The 20525-nt window shown below is 40.6% G+C and overlaps 1 protein-coding gene across 7 annotated transcripts in view; it reads right to left on the minus strand.

Annotated features, from left to right (window-relative positions):
* ELAVL4 (ELAV like RNA binding protein 4) overlaps positions 1–20525 on the minus strand; it is a 143447-nt gene that overhangs the window by 48145 nt on the left and 74777 nt on the right. For 6 of the 7 annotated variants that reach the window (XM_059689612.1, XM_059689614.1, XM_059689607.1 and 3 more), the window contains exon 2: positions 4154–4394. In XM_059689612.1, coding sequence (XP_059545595.1) covers positions 4154–4394 — 241 coding nt within the window. Of the gene's footprint in view, positions 1–4153; positions 4395–18535; positions 18710–20525 lie in introns of all 7 variants that reach the window. The other variant, XM_059689608.1, reaches the window with a different exon arrangement.

Genomic DNA, 20525 nt, shown 5'->3' on the forward strand with positions numbered 1-20525 from the left:
TATCTTGATAAGTGTCCTTTCCCAATTGAAAAAAGAAGAAAATCTAGTATCTCTAAGAAGATAAATAATAGAGATGTCCAAAAGCACTGTAAAGAAATCTTAAACCTGGCACTTTCAGTAAATTTGCCTTTACTCTGAAGGCTGACGTGTGTTCTCAGAGGAAGATAAATATTATTATCTTTGCCTCCCGTTATACACAAGAGTCTTACTTAAAAAAAAAAGTACTTGCCCTAACTGGTTTGGCTCAGTGGATAGAGCGTCGGCCTGCGGACTGAAGGGTCCCAGGTTCGATTCCGGTCAAGGGCATGTACCTTGGTTGCGGACACATCCCCAGTTGGGGGGGGGGGGTGTGCAGGAGGCAGCTGATTGATGTTTCTCTCTCATCGATATTTCTAACTCTCTATCCCTCTCCCTTCCTCTCTGTAAAAAATCAATGGAATATATTTAAAAAAAAAAAAAGTACTTAAAGCCACAGTGCATACTAGGTAGACTCTCCAGAGGATGGCCAGCAACCACTACTCAGAGGAACCCAATACTTCATCGGTTATGGGATGAGCATTAGCCAGAGACCTTCACTTAGCCTAGGCAGGGGCACCCTGCACATGCTTCCAGATAAGATCATGCTTTTGGAAACTGGGGGTAACTCCCAGTTCCACCATCTGCTAATAACTAGGATGCCTGGTTCCATTACTTACCCCTCACTAAGGTTCAGTATCCTCATCTAAGGAAATGGAGGTTGTTCTCAGTGTTAAATGAAATAAGGTATGTCCAGGGCTTAGTAAGTACCTGGACTAGAGTAAGTACCTGATGAATGAAAGCAATTATGTCCTCAGTACCACAACACTTAAGTCCATGCCCAGACTTCCCTTCTGTGTTCTCAAATGGAAAAAAAACATTGACAATCACAGCAAGGAGTGAATCCAGCCTTCTCTCTCTCTCTCCTCTCTCAATATCTATTCTTTCTTTCTATCTATCTAATATCTATCTATCTATCTATCTATCTATCTATCTATCTATCTATCTATCTATCATCTACCTATCTTAGAACCTTCTAAGGGGGAATCTATTATAGTCTCTTAGAGAGTGGTTTGGGCTTGAAACACTTAATCTTAAATTCTTACCTCTTTGCCACCTCCCATCCCCCAATCCTCTCACTGGATATTTAGAACTCCTTATAAACTTCACAGGATCGAGATGCATTGAGATCTGTAGGAGGTGTTGAAGGAAAAGGGGGACTGGGATGTTAAAAATCAGGGCAACAAAAATACCTATGATGTCATTTATCCTGACTTCTGAACCAACAGCAGCAGCCTTTTTACTCACCTGCTATGGTCCCTCACCTCTCCCAGCCTGTGTTGTCACTCACCCCCAAATGTAGGCTCAGGGGGTCTTCTATTAGAGCAATTCCCACTCCTTCTCCATCTCTCCACAGCCCCATCTCTCCCTCCTCCTCTGACTTTGAGCATAGCCAATTAAACCTGAACAACGGGTGGATGGAGGAAATATGCTGCATCTATGGAATGGTACAGCAGGGACCAATTTCACTGTTAATTTAAAATGCTAGAATTAATTAGGTAGTGTAAATGAAGAATTTAATAAGCACTCTTTACAACCACAAGTTCTACTTTTACTAAACACTGCTACCAAATGAGGGCAAATATCTCCAGTCTCTCTATGTCTCCTTGCCTCATTCCCATAAGTTCTCTGCAAATAAAATTATCTTTTTTTGGCCTGAATTAAAAAAATGCATAATGATAAATTTATGCCTGAATTGTATTTCTTCTTTCAACCCATAAGCTTCTTCCTTAAGCTCAGATGCTATTGTATGTCTCTGCTTGTGCTGGGGAGGGTGCTAAACAAACCAAAGTTGACAATTTTGGTTTTGTATACCAAATTAAAGGCTGTCTTGGAAGCTGTCACTCCTATTCAAATACACTCGGTGAACTACCAAATTAGCATTCCTTCAGTAAAGGAATCTGCTTGTTTAAATGTGTGTCTTTAGAAAACAAGGAAAAACACCATGAATCAGTACTTCACAAAAACCTCACTACAGTCTAAGGGAACTCTTTTGAAAGGTGATTAATAATATTCACTAATATAGCTGGCAGAGTCCCTATTTAGAAGGCAAAGCTACACCAAAAATACATTTTCTATATAAGAGTGGGAGGAAGAATCATATGGTTAACTGGTTTGAATTTGGTTTGAATTATCATCCTATTATATAAAAATTATTCTGGAATCTAAACATTGGCTTTCAGAGAGCACAGGCAATTCTGTTAAAGAATGGATGATCCAATGCTCTAGGGCAAGATCATCAAAGCCCTGGCCCTATTTGGAGACCATGATAAAATCTCTCTGTTCTAGCCACTCCCTCGAAACATACTAACTGTATCTGTAATAAGAACATCTCCCCTAACTGAGAGACTGCTCTGCAATACATGGTGCTAGGTAGCATACATCCGTTCTCTCATCTAATCCTCACAATAAATCTGTTGAGGTAACTATTATTTCCCAATTTTACAGATGAGAAAATTATGTTTGAAGGGTTATGTGACATATTTTTGACAGTTATTTTAGTTTTGTGGTTTTGAAAAGTACTTAATTTATTTGGGGGACAGATTTACATGGGAATTAGAAAATTAAAGAGTATATATCCTATATAATAAAAGGCTAATATGCAAACCAACTGAACAGGGGAACGACCAGTCACTATGATGCACACTGACCACCAGGGGGCAGATGCTCAATGCAGGAGCTGCCCCCTGGTAGTCAGTGTGCTCCCACAGGGCGAGTGCCACTCAGCCAAAAGCCAGGCTCACAGCTGGCAAGCGCAGTGGTGGTGGCAAGAGCCTCTCCTGCTTCCATGGCCATGCTAAGAATGTCTGACTGATGGCTTAGGCCTGCTCCCCTAGGGAGCAGGCCTAAGCCATCAGTCGGACATCCCCTGAGGGCTCCTGGACTGTGAGAGGGCGGGCTGAGGGCCCCCCCCCCAGTGCACGAATTTCATGCACCGGGCCTCTAGTATATGTATGTGTGTGTGTGTGTGTGTGTGTGTGTGTATACATATATATATATATATACATATACATATATATATATATATATATATATATATATATATATATATATACACATGTACACATATACATTGGGTTCTCTGATTTAAGATCAAGATGATGTAGCTTCCTATTATAATGAGAGTGTTTCCTTTTTCTTATATAGGCTAGTTGCTCAACACTTAAACTATCCAGAGAAAGGGAAATAAGTCAACACTCAAAAAAGACAAATGCTTAAAGGTGAGTGTGAATGATTTTTAGGAGTGGAGAACCCAGAGAACAGCTATTTCACTGCTGTCATGTAGCCCAATATTTTTCTAAGAAAATTTTTTCATTTCAATAAAGATTGTAGGGAAATTCCCCAATAATTAGTGTCATTAGGTCCTCAATGAATGCTTGTGGGGAAAAAATCAGAACCTAAAAACCTTAAGTACTGAAGTTGTATAAGGTATTGATTGTTTCACTTTCAAGTAAAAAGTCTCTGACTTCTTAAAGAGTATCTCCAAAACAAACAAATAAAATAAAATACCTCAAATGCGGATCTTCATGGAGCATCTCCCTCCTACTGCAGAGTAGTTTCACTCCAGAGTAATCTGCTATCCTTAGGGCTTATTTCTCCCCAGGGACATGGGCAGTTGTGGCCTCCTTCCACAAGTCCACCTAACACTGTCTAACACACAGAAGAATATCGGACACACACAAACCAAATGTTTGAGGGGAAAGGGATAAGTAGATAGAAACTAGCATGGAGTATATGGAGGGCAGAGAGCAGAATAGAGAACTAAAGAACAAAGGGAAGGGGTGGCTGATTAAGTATAAAAGGGGATAAAACCAAAGTATTATTTCACAGATAGGAAAGCTGAGGAAGCTCCAAATTCTTCATCTTCTTCTCAGTCCTACCAATCCTCAGTGTGGTTTTCTATAGTGCACACACGTATAAGTTTATGACTGTGTGCCCACACCATCCTTGAATGCAGGATCCACACTGCAGACACTCAGATGAATCACCATGCATGCGCATTTCTGCTAAGGTCTGCACATCTAATGGAACATCACAGCTGCAGATTCCAAGCCTAGAATGTTGAGGAAGAACATACCTGTAATTTTGTCTCTCACGAGTTTGCAGGATTCTATTTCACCAATGCTCCCAAAGAGACTCCTGAATTCCTCTTGGGTCATATTCTGGGGTAAATAGTTGACTATGAGGTTGGTTTTGCTGTCATCTGTGGCTGCCCCTGTCTGCATGGGAGAAGGACAGTTTCTATTGTTGCTGGAGGGTCCATTGCTTGTATTGGATGTCGGGCCATTTGACACCTGAGGCTCCATGGTGCTAATTATCTAAACAAAAATAAAAATAACAAAAACAAGCCTTTTGAAATCTCAAAGATATAACTAAAGTATTTTTCAAGATTTAATTTAATTTTTTGAAAAGAAAAAGAGAACAAGATAGAACAAGATGGAGCAAAAGAGACTGGGTTGTGAACATAGCCAATTTAGAAGCATGTTTTAAACTAAAATGTTAAACTCCCCTTGCTATTTTTAGGCCAGCCCATAGATTTTGAACACAGACTAGCATGCAGTGGGAACTCTCCCATTATTTTGTTAATGAAAAGCTAATTCCTGTTTTCATTACACAATCACTCTCAGAAATGTATACTTAAGCCACACCAAATTATAATTAAAATGTAAAGTAATAATCATGATTAAAATTATAGTTCCATTAAAGCTGAAAAAGCTAAATATAGAGGGCTACACTCATAAGATCAAATACAGTACCTGTTTATTAACTATCTCCTGATGTGAAATGACATCAAATTAAGTAGAGCTGTTTCGTATAGGAAGGGTTTAGATTTTCACTGATGCTTAATCACTGATCAAACTTCAGATTTCATGAGCGCATACTGGGGAGCTACAAAGTCTATCTACTGATATTTCAACCTAGCCGCTTTGTCACTGTTTCTCCTGGACCTCTATTAAAATAAAACACCAGGAAGGAAAAGCTCTCCTTAGGTTTCCACCTGAGGTCCAGCACATCCCGAGGTTGTCCTTCCGCACATGACTCAAAAAGAACTTCCTCTGGATTTAAATAGTTAATTCAACAAAGATTTCCACAAATGTCTCTACCTTCAAGGAATTTACTGTTTACAGAGGACACAGACAGGCAAGAGGATTGCAGAAGGACAATAGACATGTAGTGGAGGGGTAATTAACCCTGCTAATAGGACAGCGGGGTTCAGGGGAAAGTATTAAGAAGATGAGGCTAGGATGAGGTTTTTGTGGAAAATGGGTTTAAGCTCATGGAGCTAGGTCATGAAGATGCCCCATATCATATGATAAACATGGAGAATCACAACATTTCAGAGCTGGAAGACATTGAAGGGAATAAAATCTAGTTCAGAACACTCAAGTTTGAGATGGATTCCAGCAACTTCTTTGTCATCACGAGAAAGTGGGGCAGAGTCTGGGCCTGCACCCAATTTTCCTGGCCTCAAATGCAGCCCATCAGTCCCAGTTTTCCATTCTGTCCTACTACCATCTCTTACTCATCCTTCATGATAGGGCTTCCGTCTCCTCTGAAATTGATCATCAACTCCTTGGAAATAGCATCATGCCCTGCCATTCACTGGCTGTGTGATCTTGGGGAAGAAACTTACATTGTAGGAGACTTAGATTCTCTCATTTGAAAAAATGGGAACAATGCCACCTGTCTCACTAGGTGGTAAGAAGGATCTGGTAACACAGTGTGTATAAAGCGCCCAAATAGTAGTAGGAACATAACCACAATCATTGATATTAATTAAAGTCACTCTTCCAGTCATGTGGTGTGACTTCTCTCACTGTCTCCTGACAAGAAAGCAATGAGGCATATTCTAATATTCTCTACATTTTATAGATGAGAAAACCATGGCTTAGCAGAGGTCTGATAACTAGCAGCTACCATTATTATTACCATTTGGCTGCTCAGAGAATTTTGGGGAATAGGAATTCTAATATAATATACATGTCGTAAAGTATTTAAATCTTGAGGATGCAACTCAAAGAATGTTTACAAGGTAAACACTACTCACACCTGACCGACCACCTTCCAGAGAACAGCGTCACAGGAGCCTTTTTTGGCCTACTACCCACATCACTCATACCTCCCAGCCCAACGTAGCCATTCTAATCCACATATTTGTTTTTATCTGGTTTTGAACTTAAGCACACGGAGTCACACAATACATACTCTTTTATTTCTTTTCACACATTATGTCTGGGTATCATCCATGTGTCAAATGTAGTGGTAGGTTGCTGTCCACTGCTGTAGAGAATTCCATTGTGTAAAAATATCACTTTTTATTATTATTTTATCTCTGATGGGAATGTTCCTGGGAGTCTATTTTTTGGTCTTAGGGTATATGTATGTTCAGGTAAAGTAGATACTTGTCAACAGTTTTTCGAAGTGGTTGTACCAATCACATTCCTGCCAGCGGAATATGAAAGTTCTAGCTGCTGCACTTCCTCGGCAGCATTTAGAGACTGCTTTTTGTTTTTATTTTGTTTTTCACTTATTTTCTCATCTGAAGTACAGTGGTTGAGTAAAAAGGAGTGAGTTTTTAGTTGCACAGCTGACTTAAAATTCTAGTCCTATCACTTATTAGCTGTGTGAGATCGGACAGGTAGCCTCAATACCCCAAGCCTCTGTTTCCTCTTTGTAAGTTGGAATAAAGCCTATTGTGCAGGGCTAAATTCAGGATGACAGATCACATATGTATTTATTAAGTGCCTAGACAAACTCCCTGGAGGCATCATAACTATTATTCTGCATCATGCCCTATGTAGGTGAGGTTACTATAGTTGTTTCCTCTTCTAATGATCACAAATGTAAAATGAAACAACAACAAATAAGAGAAGAGGAGTCAGGGAAATTAGGCAGATTGAGGATCGTGGGGAGCTTCTAAGACTCTTTAACATCATGTAAGTAACTTTTTTTAATTTTTTTTTAATATATATTTTATTGATTTTTCACAGAGAGGAAGGGAGAGAGATAGAGAGTTAGAAACATCGATGAGAGAGAAATATCAAGCAGCTGCCTCCCGCACATCTCCCACTGGGGATGTGCCCGCAACCCAGGTACATGCCCTTGACCGGAATCGAACCTGGGACCCCTCAGTCCGCAGGCCAATGCTCCATCCACTGAGCCAAACCGGTTTTGGCATGCAAGTAACTTTTTAAAAAATATATAATTTTATTGATTTCAGAGAGGAAGGGAGAGAGAGAGAGAGAGAGAGAGAGACATCAATGATGATAGAGAATCATTGGTTGGCTTCCTCCTACACACCCCATACTGAGGATAGAGCCCACAACCCAGGCATGTGCCCTGACTGGGAATCCTTAACCTCCTGGTTCATAGATTGATGTTCAACCACTGAGCCACGCCAGCTGTGCCATGTAAGTAACTTGAATCACATCACAAGAACTTTATTCTTGGCTTCAGGTCAACTATGAGATTCTGGAAGGCTGGTCCAGACAGCAAGTGGAAAGCAAAGAGTCCCTAAAAAGAATCCTAAGTCAAGCACTCCTCAGCAGTGATAGAAACTGCACCCAAAAGCCTATTCAGCTGCTCTGCCCTTGAGGCAGGGTTCCAGGAAAAATGAGAAAGCTGTGCCCAGGGGAGAGGGCCATGCTAATGGAGATGATGTTGCAGAGCATCATCACAGCTCCTTGCTGGGAGGCAGGTGTCTGCTCGCCAAGCCGTCCGGCCTCCTGGGTCTGTGCAGTGCCTCCATTTGCTGTGTAGTCTCACTGCTTCAGTGAGTCAGGTGTCCAGGCAACAAACACACGGAGCACTGCCAACTCGATAAAGAATTTGAAAAACAGAGTTTATCCAATTTAGAAGGCTTGGCTAGCAGAACCACAGAGCTGCCCAACTATGGAATTTTTATTTCATGGCAAAAAAGGCCAGTTCCATAATCTATAGAGCACCTTCTCTGCTCTCCACCTTCCTCAGGTTAATCCTTCTTATGGGTCTCCCAGACAGCTACACAATAGCCTGTGCTTTTGTGGCATCTTTTGGGGGTCTTAAAATGGAATATGAAGAGTAATATCAGCCATACCTAAGCACGCTGAGATTCTGTGGGACTCAGACTGTTAAAGGTCACCTGACAGCTGGGTTCATCTTTTGTTCACTGGATGCTCTCACCTCACAGACACATGTAGGTGAAAGCCAGCCACTTGCCCGTGTGAACATCTCACAGGTCTGGGAAGTATCAAGTCTGCAGCAAAGTAATTTCAGTTCCTCAATCAGCTTTCTGATCTGCTTACATCCGATGTGGATTTCCTAATGCATGCTGACTCATGGAGCTGAGCCCCATCTGTAGATCAGACAATCCTAACTGGGCTCAAACCTCCAAAAAAGAGCCATGAGACACAATGTTCTGCATTGAGCTACTAGACAGTAGGCCAAGTCATTCTCATCTGATGGAGATGGAGCTCGCTTTGCCCTGCACTCGCTGCGCAGTTATAATTCTGTGTATTTGGAAAGAACTGATGGAAATACTCACATGCACACACTGACTTTTCCCAATAAAAACATGCAGTTCTGAAGTTGGGAAACACTTGCAAATGCATTGTTATACCTCATGTCATAAGATCCTTCACTGGTCTTAATGATGCAGCCCAGGATGCAAAACAGGCTTACAAAAAGAATCAGAAATGTAAAATGTCAGAATCAAATCTGACACATAAGTCAACCACGAGGATTTGAAACCATTACTTGGAAAATAAGAGAAGTTACCAAGATATAAAGATAACAAACCCAACGATATGAAATGACAACATTTTAGCTTTACATGATAGATCTTAGAGAGGGAGGACACCTGTAATCTCTACCTGGGAAACAGACCAGAGAGATACATATGTGATAGTGGGAAGGATAGCCTCCAATCAGCACAGAGGCTGGCTCTGCAAAATCAGAACACTTGCTTCCCCAGCCTATGGCCTTTGATATTCTAACAGCGCCATTCTCATTGCGAATAAATATATAAGTTATTCAAGCGCGCAAATGTATTTTAATAAAACATTCTGTGTGGGTCTCACAGCCAACTTTGCAGCTGACCAGATTCCAAACCCCTGACTTGCCCTCCTTCCCTCTTCTGAATGGCAATTAAGAAGCAGAATTAGAGTCAGCATCCAGGATAGAGCACTGAGGAGGTTCAGTTGACTTCAGACTCTAATGGTTGTACAAAGCACTGCATTAAATCTTTTATGTTCCCGTGATATATTTTAAGAAACATTATACAGGCAGAAAATTTCAAGGATAAACTATTAGAGCAGTGCACAATAACGTAGGCACTCAAATCCTGTCATTGTAAATGTCAATGGTTTGAATGACTAATTACTCACACTCAACGCATTAACCTCATCCCTCCCACCACTCTTTTTTGCAAAATATACAAAAGCAAGAGAGAAGCCTCAGACTTGCAGCTGCTGGATCACCACTCAGGGCTGCTTGTCTCTGTGGAGGGGAGGTAAGAAGCAGAAGCCGGGCCAGCCTCTTTCTCAGGGTGCTCCTGAATAAAAAACCAACCCTCCCTGCCCTTCATGACATCCCACTCACCACAATCTTGGGTCCATCCCAATGGTCCTAATTTCCTACTCAATCACATCTCTCGCTATTATTCACTCAAGGTATCTGTTACACTACTTTCTGAACATGCCAGGTCATATGCACATAAAGAGAAGTTTATTTCCACTATGGCTAGATCTGGGTATGTTAGATGAACAGAGATAGAGGCCCAGTGTGCGAGGCACTGTGAGGATATAGAGATAACAAAGACAAGGAGCTGGCCCTCCCTGAGTTCACATTGTGGATGCATGACAGACATCAGAGAACATTAGGGGCCACAGGGCCCAGCTCCATAATTTTAATGATGAGAAAACTGAGGACAAAAAAGGATAAATGGCTTGTTAGAGACAGAGATGGAGTTGAGCCCAGGTCTACAGACTACCTCACTTGAGTACTCTTGTGACAATGCAAACATGGATGAGGGTTTACTTCTTTTTTATAGGGAGGAGGTGAGGGGTGGCCATATCACAGAAATGCATTTGAACAGAAGTGTGGAAACATGTCTACCTCTGTACTTTTCTGACTATAGCACTTTATAGTTCACAAAGAATGATGACCTGAACTCTGAGCTCCATGGCCAGAGACCGAATCTGTTTTGTTCATTACAGTACCTCCTGCATGTAGAACAAGGCCTAGTAATTAGTAGGTTCTGGATAAAGGACTATTGAATGAATGGAAGTCCTTGCATGCCCTAGAGTTCACTAGATCCCTCAAACAACCCTGTGAAATACTACAAGCTAATAAGGTATTAATCACTAACAAAAGAAGACAGAACAGTTATTGAGTATCTAACCCCACTTCCCCACCTTCCACTCACCTACCCTCACCCTACTCCTTGTACAAGGTGGGCAAGAATGGTCAGTTGAGCATGCTGGAAGCATTTAGTCCATTCCAAAATCCTCAAACTGTGTTGAGTACTAAAGTACTAAAAATATATGGAAAGCCCCTTTCAACATTTTTTCCATCAGCTCATGAAACTCTTACATCTCCCTTCATCCCCAGTCTCCACAAGGCTTTTATTTACTCAGATTTGGGGAAGGTTGGCTAGAATTACAACTGAGGACAGAGTCACTGTCCTGGGCCCCAGAAAGCCACCTCACAAGTGCTACCATAGGACCCTCACCAAGCCTGTCAGCCATACAATGTCCTGTCCCTGCTCCAATATTCTCCATAACAATGGCCGTCTGACGATAAACTGTATAGTCTTGCATTTACGTATCTTAACATAGTTGACACTTTCAGGATTCACTTCATGAGGCAAATGAGAGGTTACAAGTTTATATGACAGGAACCTGCTCTGCTGTAGAACTCACTCCTGACATTCATCATCTAAGAGCCCAGGGCAGGGACCTTGGCATGGTGCTCTTGTCAGTCCTCGACTTCTGTTATTTTGGTGGAGAGGTGGTTTCGATGCTTAATTCAGGCAAAGGAACAACAACAAAAAAGAATCTGCAAGGTCACAGGAATATGATGTTTCTTTTTCAAATACTGTCCCCTCTACTTTGAGCTCCCTCTAAATGAGAAAGATGCTAAAGGAATGTACTGATTGCAAACATGCCTCAGGTGTGAACATTTGAGAGAGACACACACACACACACACATTTTATTAAGTATTGTAATGCATATTTAAAGGTGTCTTCTTTTACCATGAGGAAGGACTTTTCAAAAATTATGTATGGAGGCTGACCCTTATGTAATAGAACGAGTGCTCCCAAGAGCATGAAGAATAATGTTTACCAAGGGCAGTCACTAAATCAAACCATTAAAGAAATTGATTTAAATTATTCATGGGAACAAAAATAAAAGTCCCAATTCTCTTTGTAGGCCTTTCCCACTTAACCCTTACACAGTTCTGACACTCAGTACGGCAGACTCCGGTGGAGCGGCCCAGACTACTGCATCTCCTGCACCGTTCAGAAGCCTGAAAAACAAGCCCCCAAAGTTAGACATTTACACAGCAGGCTCTGTGTTCCTGAGGACAGATCTTATTTTTAGCGATAATTCCTCACTTTTCTTCTTGCTTCTTGAAAGATACTAAAAATGACCTTACAACTCCCCAATTTCACTTTTCTTTAAAGTTTTGTTCATCAGCTCATTAGTCCATACTCTCTCTTCCTTCTTTTCAAGAGGCTTTAATTTGCGAGAGCCCCTTCAGGTTAGTATTTTTTTTCTAAATGCAACGTCTTCCTGGTTATGATTCAACTGGGAAGGAGACACTGTTATTAACAGGGTCCAAAAGGAGGGGCTGAGATTGCTGATCTGATCACACCAGGAAAAGGGAACCTGGAAATATAAACTCCCCTCCAACCAAATTATAGATGATGACTCACAGAGACCCCTGGACCCGGGGAATGTGCCTGCAGACTGCACTCATGCCCCCCAAAACCATTTGTACCAAGTTTCTGTAGATTCTGCTGAAAGGTAACTAGAAAACGGAAAAAAAAAATTTAATTCCAACTGGGGAAACATGCTGACAGCTTAATAATACCTTTGGGCAGATGCACAAATAACCTGAAAGACCTATTTACTCTAGGAGGTTATGTGGTAATAAATTCTCAGCATACCCTTAAAACAAGTGTATTAGGTTCAACACAAGTGTATTCAATGCTATTATAGACCAAGGTATTATTTTAGGAGTTGAGGAAACAAAGATAATTTGGTTCCTGCCCTGGAGGGTTCAAGTTGGGAGGATGGGAGAGGTGGTGGGCAGGTAAACAAATAATCAATTAAAATCCATTGTATACACCCCTTCCTTTTAAGCAACCTGCTCCCGAGTTTCTCTAATGACTCTCCCTCCTCACCAAAAAAGCACATAAATGAAATACACACAGGCTAGTCCTACTCCAGTCTGACATGGAAATGACAGTTCTGTTGCCAGTCTAAATGCCCACGTCCTAAACAAGTGACTGTAACATGAGGTAAGCTGGAGGCACTGCTCCTTTGAAATAGCATCTTCTTCATGGGAGATGGACACCAGGCGCTGAAAGTGCTCTCAGCAGTGGTAGCCAGGGCTTTTACAAAATCAGCAGCCGCTGGGAAGAACAAGAGGCATTAATACTTAAAATAGTAGGGCCAGCCTGGATATGAAACGCATAATCAAAATTTAATTTCTCTTAGGCATTGGTCTCAAATTTACAGAAAACCAAGTTTTTAATCTTCTTCCCCAAACACATCACACACATTTCTCTTCCAGAATAAATACTGGCCTCCTTTATATTTTACAGTTTCTTTAGAGCTTCGGTTTGGGCCTAAAATGATTTCCTGGTGTACCCAGTCTGGGGCGGTCCTGGTAAAACCTCTGGGTGTTTGTTTTTCACAGACTTTTGCAGGAAACTCTCCTGAGCTTAGGGATGGCTTGATTATCCGGTTCAATGCAAAGATGAGGCAACCTTTCCTTCACCACCCCACTCCCCATTCGATCCTCTTTTCCAAAATGGCCACTAAATAAGTACAATTTCAAATTTCAATAAGCTTTCTTTATCAAAGGCATATTTGAAAAAAGACAAATGTTTTCATTTTAATATAAATACAATTTCGTGGGCAAGCGCTCAGGTTTCCTGCAAAAATATTAACTTTTACACAAAAACAATCACATCCTACCTTTTAGCCACCCAAACTCTGAATGTTTAATGTGGGCAAAATAATCAAAATGCCTAAATATAAGTTATCAGTACCTGTTGAAATAGGAACTAGCTGTGATGGTAAATATATTATCCTCATCTTCCATACAAAGAACATTAATGCATTATTTGTAAAACTGTCCACGGACTGATTAAGTTGGACTTGTCTTCTGATTTAATGCATAAACAATAGCCAATGGCAAGATTCATGTAAACATAAATATTGTATATTTATAAAATGCTTGGCTAGTGGTTCAGAGTGTGAGCAAACTCATTGAAATTCAATTGTAAAAAGCAATGTGTTATTCCGTACATCTTTATCATGATCTAAAGATTCAGGTCATGTCTCCGAACTTGAGTTTTATGCACATTCATTAAATTTTTCAGAAATCTACATAGCACAATTTTTATTTTGAAAATTAACACTCATTTTCTTAACAGAGCTGGGGAGGAGAGCAGAGGGGAATAGAGGGAGTTAGTATCTAGAACAATCTGCACACAGCAACCTTGCCTTTATTGAGAGGCATTGTGAGCCTACTGCTCTCCCAATTGTGCAATTCAAGGGAGAGCCTCTTTGGGGGCATTCTGCCGCTAAGATGCTGAGTGAAATAAAAGTTTTCAGCACCTCAATGTATGTATAAACGGGCATGCTAAATTCAACCCACGGACAGTCCCTTAGTATATCTGCATGTTCATTAGTGCAAAGATCCCGGACATTGTTCTGACAGGGTAGCTTTAAATGTGAAAACGGCTTTATTGCACTTGAAAATCTATTTTTAATTTCATCCTTCACTGACTTCCCTGGTATATGGATGAGGAAAAAAGGACTTTTTTGACCCGATAGGAGAACTTTATCCCTCAAACTATCTCAGAGAGGTAGTTGGGCTACCACTCTCCTGGACACCCTCTGGGAGGGCAGATGGGTACGAGTAGAACCGAATCAGTGTTGGTGAGAATGCAGGCCTGAGATGGCAGAACTGTCTTTGAATTATCTGTGGACCACATGTTTACAGAGAATGTAGAAATTCAGGGGTTGCAACTATCAAGTTTTAAGGTGCAATGAAAGAATCTCTCTCATTGTTATTGGTGAAGTATGTACTGACACAAACTTTCTGAACATTGTGTTCATATTTCTGGACCCAGTGATCCATGCTTAAGCTCAGAAGAGAATCCAAAATTCTGTAGACCCAAAGTATGCACAATAAGATATATTAAGAAAACTGTATCTAGAGGAGTAAAGAAACAAACAAACAAACAATCTAAGGGCCCAACAAGGGGAATGACTAAGTAAGTTATTGTATACTTTTTATGATACAGTATTCTGCAACTGTTAAAATTATGTTTATAGTAGTTTTTAATAACATAAGAAAATGTGTATGATCAATGTAGAAGAAAGGTAAAAAATTGATGATCTCAATTACATAAATATGCACAGAGTGGAAAGGAAAAATAAAATGCTAACAATAAATGGTAGCATTATAGATGATAATTCTATCAATTACTTGTCTCCATCATCATTTTCCAATTTTTTGTGTATTTGTTTTACAATGAAAATATAGCCCTTTTGTAATCTGGAAGGAAGTTCTTTTTTAGAAAGAAAGAAAATAAATCCTTCAAACCAGTTTGGGGGCCACGGTGTTAAAAAATGACTCCATCTCCTTCCAAGAGTCTTCCTGCAGGATCTCTCTTTGGCCACACTGTTTGTTCCCACACCAGAGGAAACACAGGAGCCCAAAGGAATGAAAATCACATTTCCTGAAACAGCCTCTGGTCTGGTCTCCCCTTCACCTAACTCACTGTGCACGGTTACAATCTGAGTTGGCCTTATCGCCTGGCAGCAACCTTCACGAGGACAGCAAGGAGAGAAGATGATTTATAAGAAAACCATTCTCTGGATCAGGGAGTGAAAAGTACTGATCCGTTCTAAAAGCTCCCGCTGACAAACTCTGATATTATGAACATTCTGCACTTGGACAATAGCTCCCACTTTTCTTAATTACATGGTTTGAGCAGGAGCCTGCTTTCAGGATCTACCCAATCGCATAACAGCCATTTATTTTCCCAACTGCAGCTGCCAAAATTTCCTTGATCTCTGTTCCATGCTCCATCTTCAAGGACATCTTGTGAATGTATGACGCTGTCAAGCAGCATTCCAGGCCGTGCTTTTAGTGCTTTTAAGCTTCCCTCTCTTTCCTGCATACGGAGATCCTCCTAATACACATTTATTAAAAATCTCATGAATAAGAAGCAAATACCAAAGTATCGTTATATTTGGTCTGCTTTGAGGCAAATACTTTATTATGGCAATGAGCCACTAATATTCTCTGTCCTTCGCGTGATGGGTTTGCTTCTGTTTTAGGGACTCTGCACCCTGTGATTCACTGCGTCTCCTCTCGGTTAATAGCGCTAGGAAAATGATGCCATCTGTAGCTCTGTGTGTGTGTGAAGAAAGAGCAAAGGACTTCACTGCAAACTTTTGATGTTTGTTTGTTTTTTTAAACACAAACTTTACCCTTATATTTATCTTACTTTACAATTCTCTTAATTTTTCTTCACCTCAATTTCCTCATTGTTCTATTTTTTAAAATCTCCCATTATATGTATTTTTATGATTTGCCTTACAACAACAGAAAATGTTATACTTAGAACAGAGAAGAGTCACTATTTCTGTCTTCACAGTCTTGTCTTTTTCAAAATAGACTTTTGAAACCTCACTAATTCATACTAATTGGGCAAGAGTCAAATTGGCATTTTAAAATTCAGAAATAATAATTTTTAAAACACCAATTTCAAAATTATTATCTTTACACTAAAATCAAACTGCATAATATATAATTCTCAGGTCCTCTCAGGACTAGTTTAATATGCCCCTAAGGATAATTTGGATATGATACCTGTATATACACTAAGGTATGAAAAATAGTTTACTTCTTTGAAATCACAGATAAAAGTAAATTTGTTTGGTAAACTCTTCCAACTCTTGATATATTCTTTTTATTCCAGAAATTTACCTTTTAAAAAAAGTCAGTGGGTAACAAATATTCAGAACCAACTGTTGTCAAATTAGTGCAACCTAAAATTTCTTTAGTACAGGTACATGTTAAAGCAAGCTAATGAAATCACAATTTAATGATGATAATATAGTGCTTCCTTTGAACAGCCCCTTCCCACAACTGAAGTTAGCTCTTAAAAAAGAAGAAAAGCAGTACAAAGGAACAAAAGCCACGCTAAGTTCCTTAACATTAATGAGTTCCTTTGATGGGCCAGAAGCCATTATGTTAAGTGCCAAGGATACAAAGAGAGAAAAGAGGTTCCTGCCTGTAAGGAAGTAAATAAATAAGTAAATAAGTAATTACTATATAAAGTTATAAATGTGGTAATGAAGAGGTATATACAAAGGAGCCTCGCAAAGTCCCTGCTCAGAACATGGCAAAGGCTCAGGAGGTGGAGATCCTGGATAGAGCTGATTAAAAAGTGCCTTGGGTAACACAGGAAAATGTTTTGGCAAGCAACTGCCATTGACTCTTTCCAATACTACCAACAGTTAGCACATAATAAATGGTGACAGGTGTCTTCGCCTGCGTTACTTCACTTAATTCTCCCACAACTTCGCAAAGTAGGCCACTGTCCTTCCCCCATTTACTGATGAGGGACGTGTGAAGACACGAAGTCACTCAGCATGATGGAGAAATGAGGTTTCAGGTAGTGTCCACTGTCACTCAGCCAGAAGGGCAACTTGAACTCAAGTCTGAAACCAAATCTGTGCCCTTCTCCATTTCCTAATCCAGAGGTTGCCAACCAGTGGTCCGTGAGGTCCGAAAGGTTGGCGACCGCTGTTAGAGTCTGAGGACAATGTTCCTATCACCATAACATGCAACCCAGCCATTTTAGAGAAAGCAAGTGAACTAATCTGGTTAAAACCATTCTAGGTTGTGTCTGCTATTAGTCAGTAAATATTGATAAATAAATGGATCTTACAGGAAAGATCTTGATTGAAAATTCTACATGGTGTAATGCAAAGAGCATGAGGTTTGAAATTGATCTGATCTGGGTTTGAAAACCAGCTCCAGCCTTGAGCTTGGGTTAGCCACTTAAAGACTCTCCAAAGTACACTTGAAATTTCCTCACCTGAAAAATTTGAATAATTCTATCTGCTTTGCAGGGTTGCTGTAAAGATTAAAAATAACAAGTTGGCCGAAACCGGTTTGGCTCAGTGGATAGAGCATCGGCCTGCAGACTGAGGGGTCCCGGGTTCGATTCCGGTCAAGGGCATGTACCTGGGTTGCGGGCATATCCCCAGTGGGAGATGTGCAGGAGGCAGCTGATCGATGTTTCTCTCTCATCGATGTTTCTAGCTCTCTATCTCTCTCCCTTCCTCTCTGTAAAAAATCAATAAAATATAAAAAAAAATAAAAAAAAATAAAAATAAAAAAAAAATAACAAGTTGAAGGTATCTGGCTCAGAGCTCGCACAGGTAAGCACGCAATAGGTGTTCATTCCCCTTGTGCAAAAGTAACATTCTGAAAATATGTGCTCATTAAATAAAGTGTTGCAGGTGGTAAAGCTGACTAATCTACGAGTTGGTAAGAGCAATACTTGGAATTTAATTTCTGAAGGAGAAAAGAACACTTAAGAAGGTTACACTACTCATCATCTATATCGATAGCTATTTCCTTCATCTTCTAAAGCAGTGGTTCTCAACCTTCCTAATGCCGCGACCCTTTCATACAGTTCCTCAGGTTGTGGTGACCCCCAACCATAAAAGTATTTTCGTTGCTACTTCATAACTGTAATTTTGCTACTGTTATGAATCGTAATGTAAATATCTGATATGCAGGATGTATTTAGGCGACCCCTGTGAAAGGGTCGTTCGACCCCCCAAAGGGGTCTCGACCCACAGGCTCAGAACCACTGTCAAGGCTTCACAAACATTAACTAATCAGGTCTCACAATAATACCAATCAGGAAAATACAGAGCAAAGGGGAAGGGATTAAGCAAACTTTTAATAAAAAGCACCCTTTTTAACGCTTACAAACACAATTTCTGGAATACTCTGCCCTTTAGAAAAAACCCTCTACTGTGAATGGGTTAAAGTTAGATACTTTCGAATGAATGTAACAAGCGCAGTCATTAGGATTTCTGATTTCCAGAAAGGAAACTCCTCCTGTTTTCATGTAAAATTTCAGTAAATTGCCAGTGCACTCTGTATACTGAAAGCAGAAGGCATCTCTGTCCTTCTACATGGACCTACCCGGGGTGGAAGAGCAGGGGCTGTTCTTGGTCCACCCTCCATCTGGACCGCTCCTTCCTTTCTGTGGACCCAGGAGCAGGTACATTGACCAAATGCACTTCAAGGGGATTTTCCAGGGCCCCCTCAGAAAGGTGCAGCAGGAAGTGCAGAGCTAACACAGCAAGTGTGATCTCCCTGGAGAAATGAGATGAACTTTACAAAGCCACTAAAAAGAATTCATTAAATCACATGCTAGACTTAGGAAACTGTGTAAGCACATTTACACCCAGCACCCCATATCATCTTTATGAAGATACCGAGAGATGGGCGGGATTCTGGCCCTCCCCTCTGCCCTTACCACTTGCATTTTACAGGTGAGAAAACTAAAAGTTAAGGAGCAAAAGGAGGGTAGAGTGACTAGCCCCTGCTCACATGTACAGTTGGATCTGAACTGAGGTCTTACCGTCACTGGCTCCCATCTTCCTCCTTATCCACCACAACATCCATAAGCCCTGGGAAGCACAGTCTGGACTACATCTTTCCTCAGCCAGCAATGACAGACCGAACACACCGGGTTCCCTCTCTTGCTCCACCCTGCACAAGCCCTGCTACTGGCCTGGAAAGCTCTCCTCTCTCGCCTTCAGGCCCAACGGCCTTCCCCAACACCTCACCATGGCCCCACCTCTGTTCCTGTACATGTTTCCATCACGGACATTTACCACATGGCACCGAGACTCTCCACCTTCCTGTCTCTATCATTGGACTGTGAGCTCCTTGAGGACAGAGCTGTGTGTGATTTATCTGTAACCCTGGGGACCAGTGCATAGCTCCAGATATTGTTGGTAGAATAAATGAATGAATGGATGGCTCTCCAGGTGCTCACCTGCTCTCCACAGCTAAATCTACTTTCCTTGCTCTGATCCCCGCCTCTCTGCTCATATCATAAACCTCTCACATCTTTTCTTTTCAAAATCAATTTAAAAACAGGAGCACTTTCATCTTTTAAAGCTATATTGCTCTTATATTATTTCCCTCAACTTTCAAACTGTCCCCAAAGAGTGCATTTTTGAGGCCAGGTGTTTTCCATTTTCTGGGTAAGGCCATCTTTACAGTGACTGTATCTTCACTCCCACATTCCTTCTACCTCTGATTGCCTCTGTTTCAAGCCCACACTCATATTTCATTTTTACTTCGGGTCTGAATCTGGCTGAGTCCCACAGAACATTTCCACCTGTGGGAGTTTCTCCAAGTTACACAAGCCAAAGCCAGAGCCAATGGGGGCTCAATATTTTGCAGTTATGACTGTAAGCAAACACAATGCCTGGCATCTTTTAAGATGAAATCTTTAAAAATATATTTTTTTTTTTATTGATCTCAGAGAGGAACAAAGTGGGAGAGAGAGACAGAAACATCAATAATGAGAGAGAATCATTGACTTGCTGTCTCCTGTATGCCCCCCACTGTGATTGAGCCTGCCACCTGGGCTCAATGTGCCCTGACCAGGAATCAAACTGAGACCTTCATGTTCAAAGGTCGATGCTCAACCACTAGGCAACACTGGCCGGGATGGCATTATTTTTTTAAAAAACAAATGAGTGAATAAATAATCGTGTAATTACTTCTACATTCATCAATCCAAATGAAGTCAAACATCTATTTGTGCTCTGTACAAAAGGTGTGCTTTCAAATGCTTGGAAAATTATTCTTCTACTCTTAAAAATGTTTAATGGAGAGCTGTTTGTTTTAAGTCTCCAGATTGCTAATGAAAACAAAGGAGCTTTGGGATAAAAATAAACTGTATTTCTCACTTTCATCTTTTAATCTTAAAATTTTAATGTAAGTTTATGCAATAGTATACACAATGAAAAGAGGAAAAATACATAAAGGTTTTTATCTATATTTTAAAACTAATGTTTCCCAGTTGCTGACACTTGGTCATCAAGTAGGTTTATATACAATTCCAGTTAGTATAGGAGCCTGAATACTTTGACCTATGAAAATACACATTCAA

Source organism: Myotis daubentonii, chromosome 3, assembly GCF_963259705.1.
Source record: "Myotis daubentonii chromosome 3, mMyoDau2.1, whole genome shotgun sequence".
NCBI lineage: Eukaryota > Metazoa > Chordata > Mammalia > Chiroptera > Vespertilionidae > Myotis > Myotis daubentonii.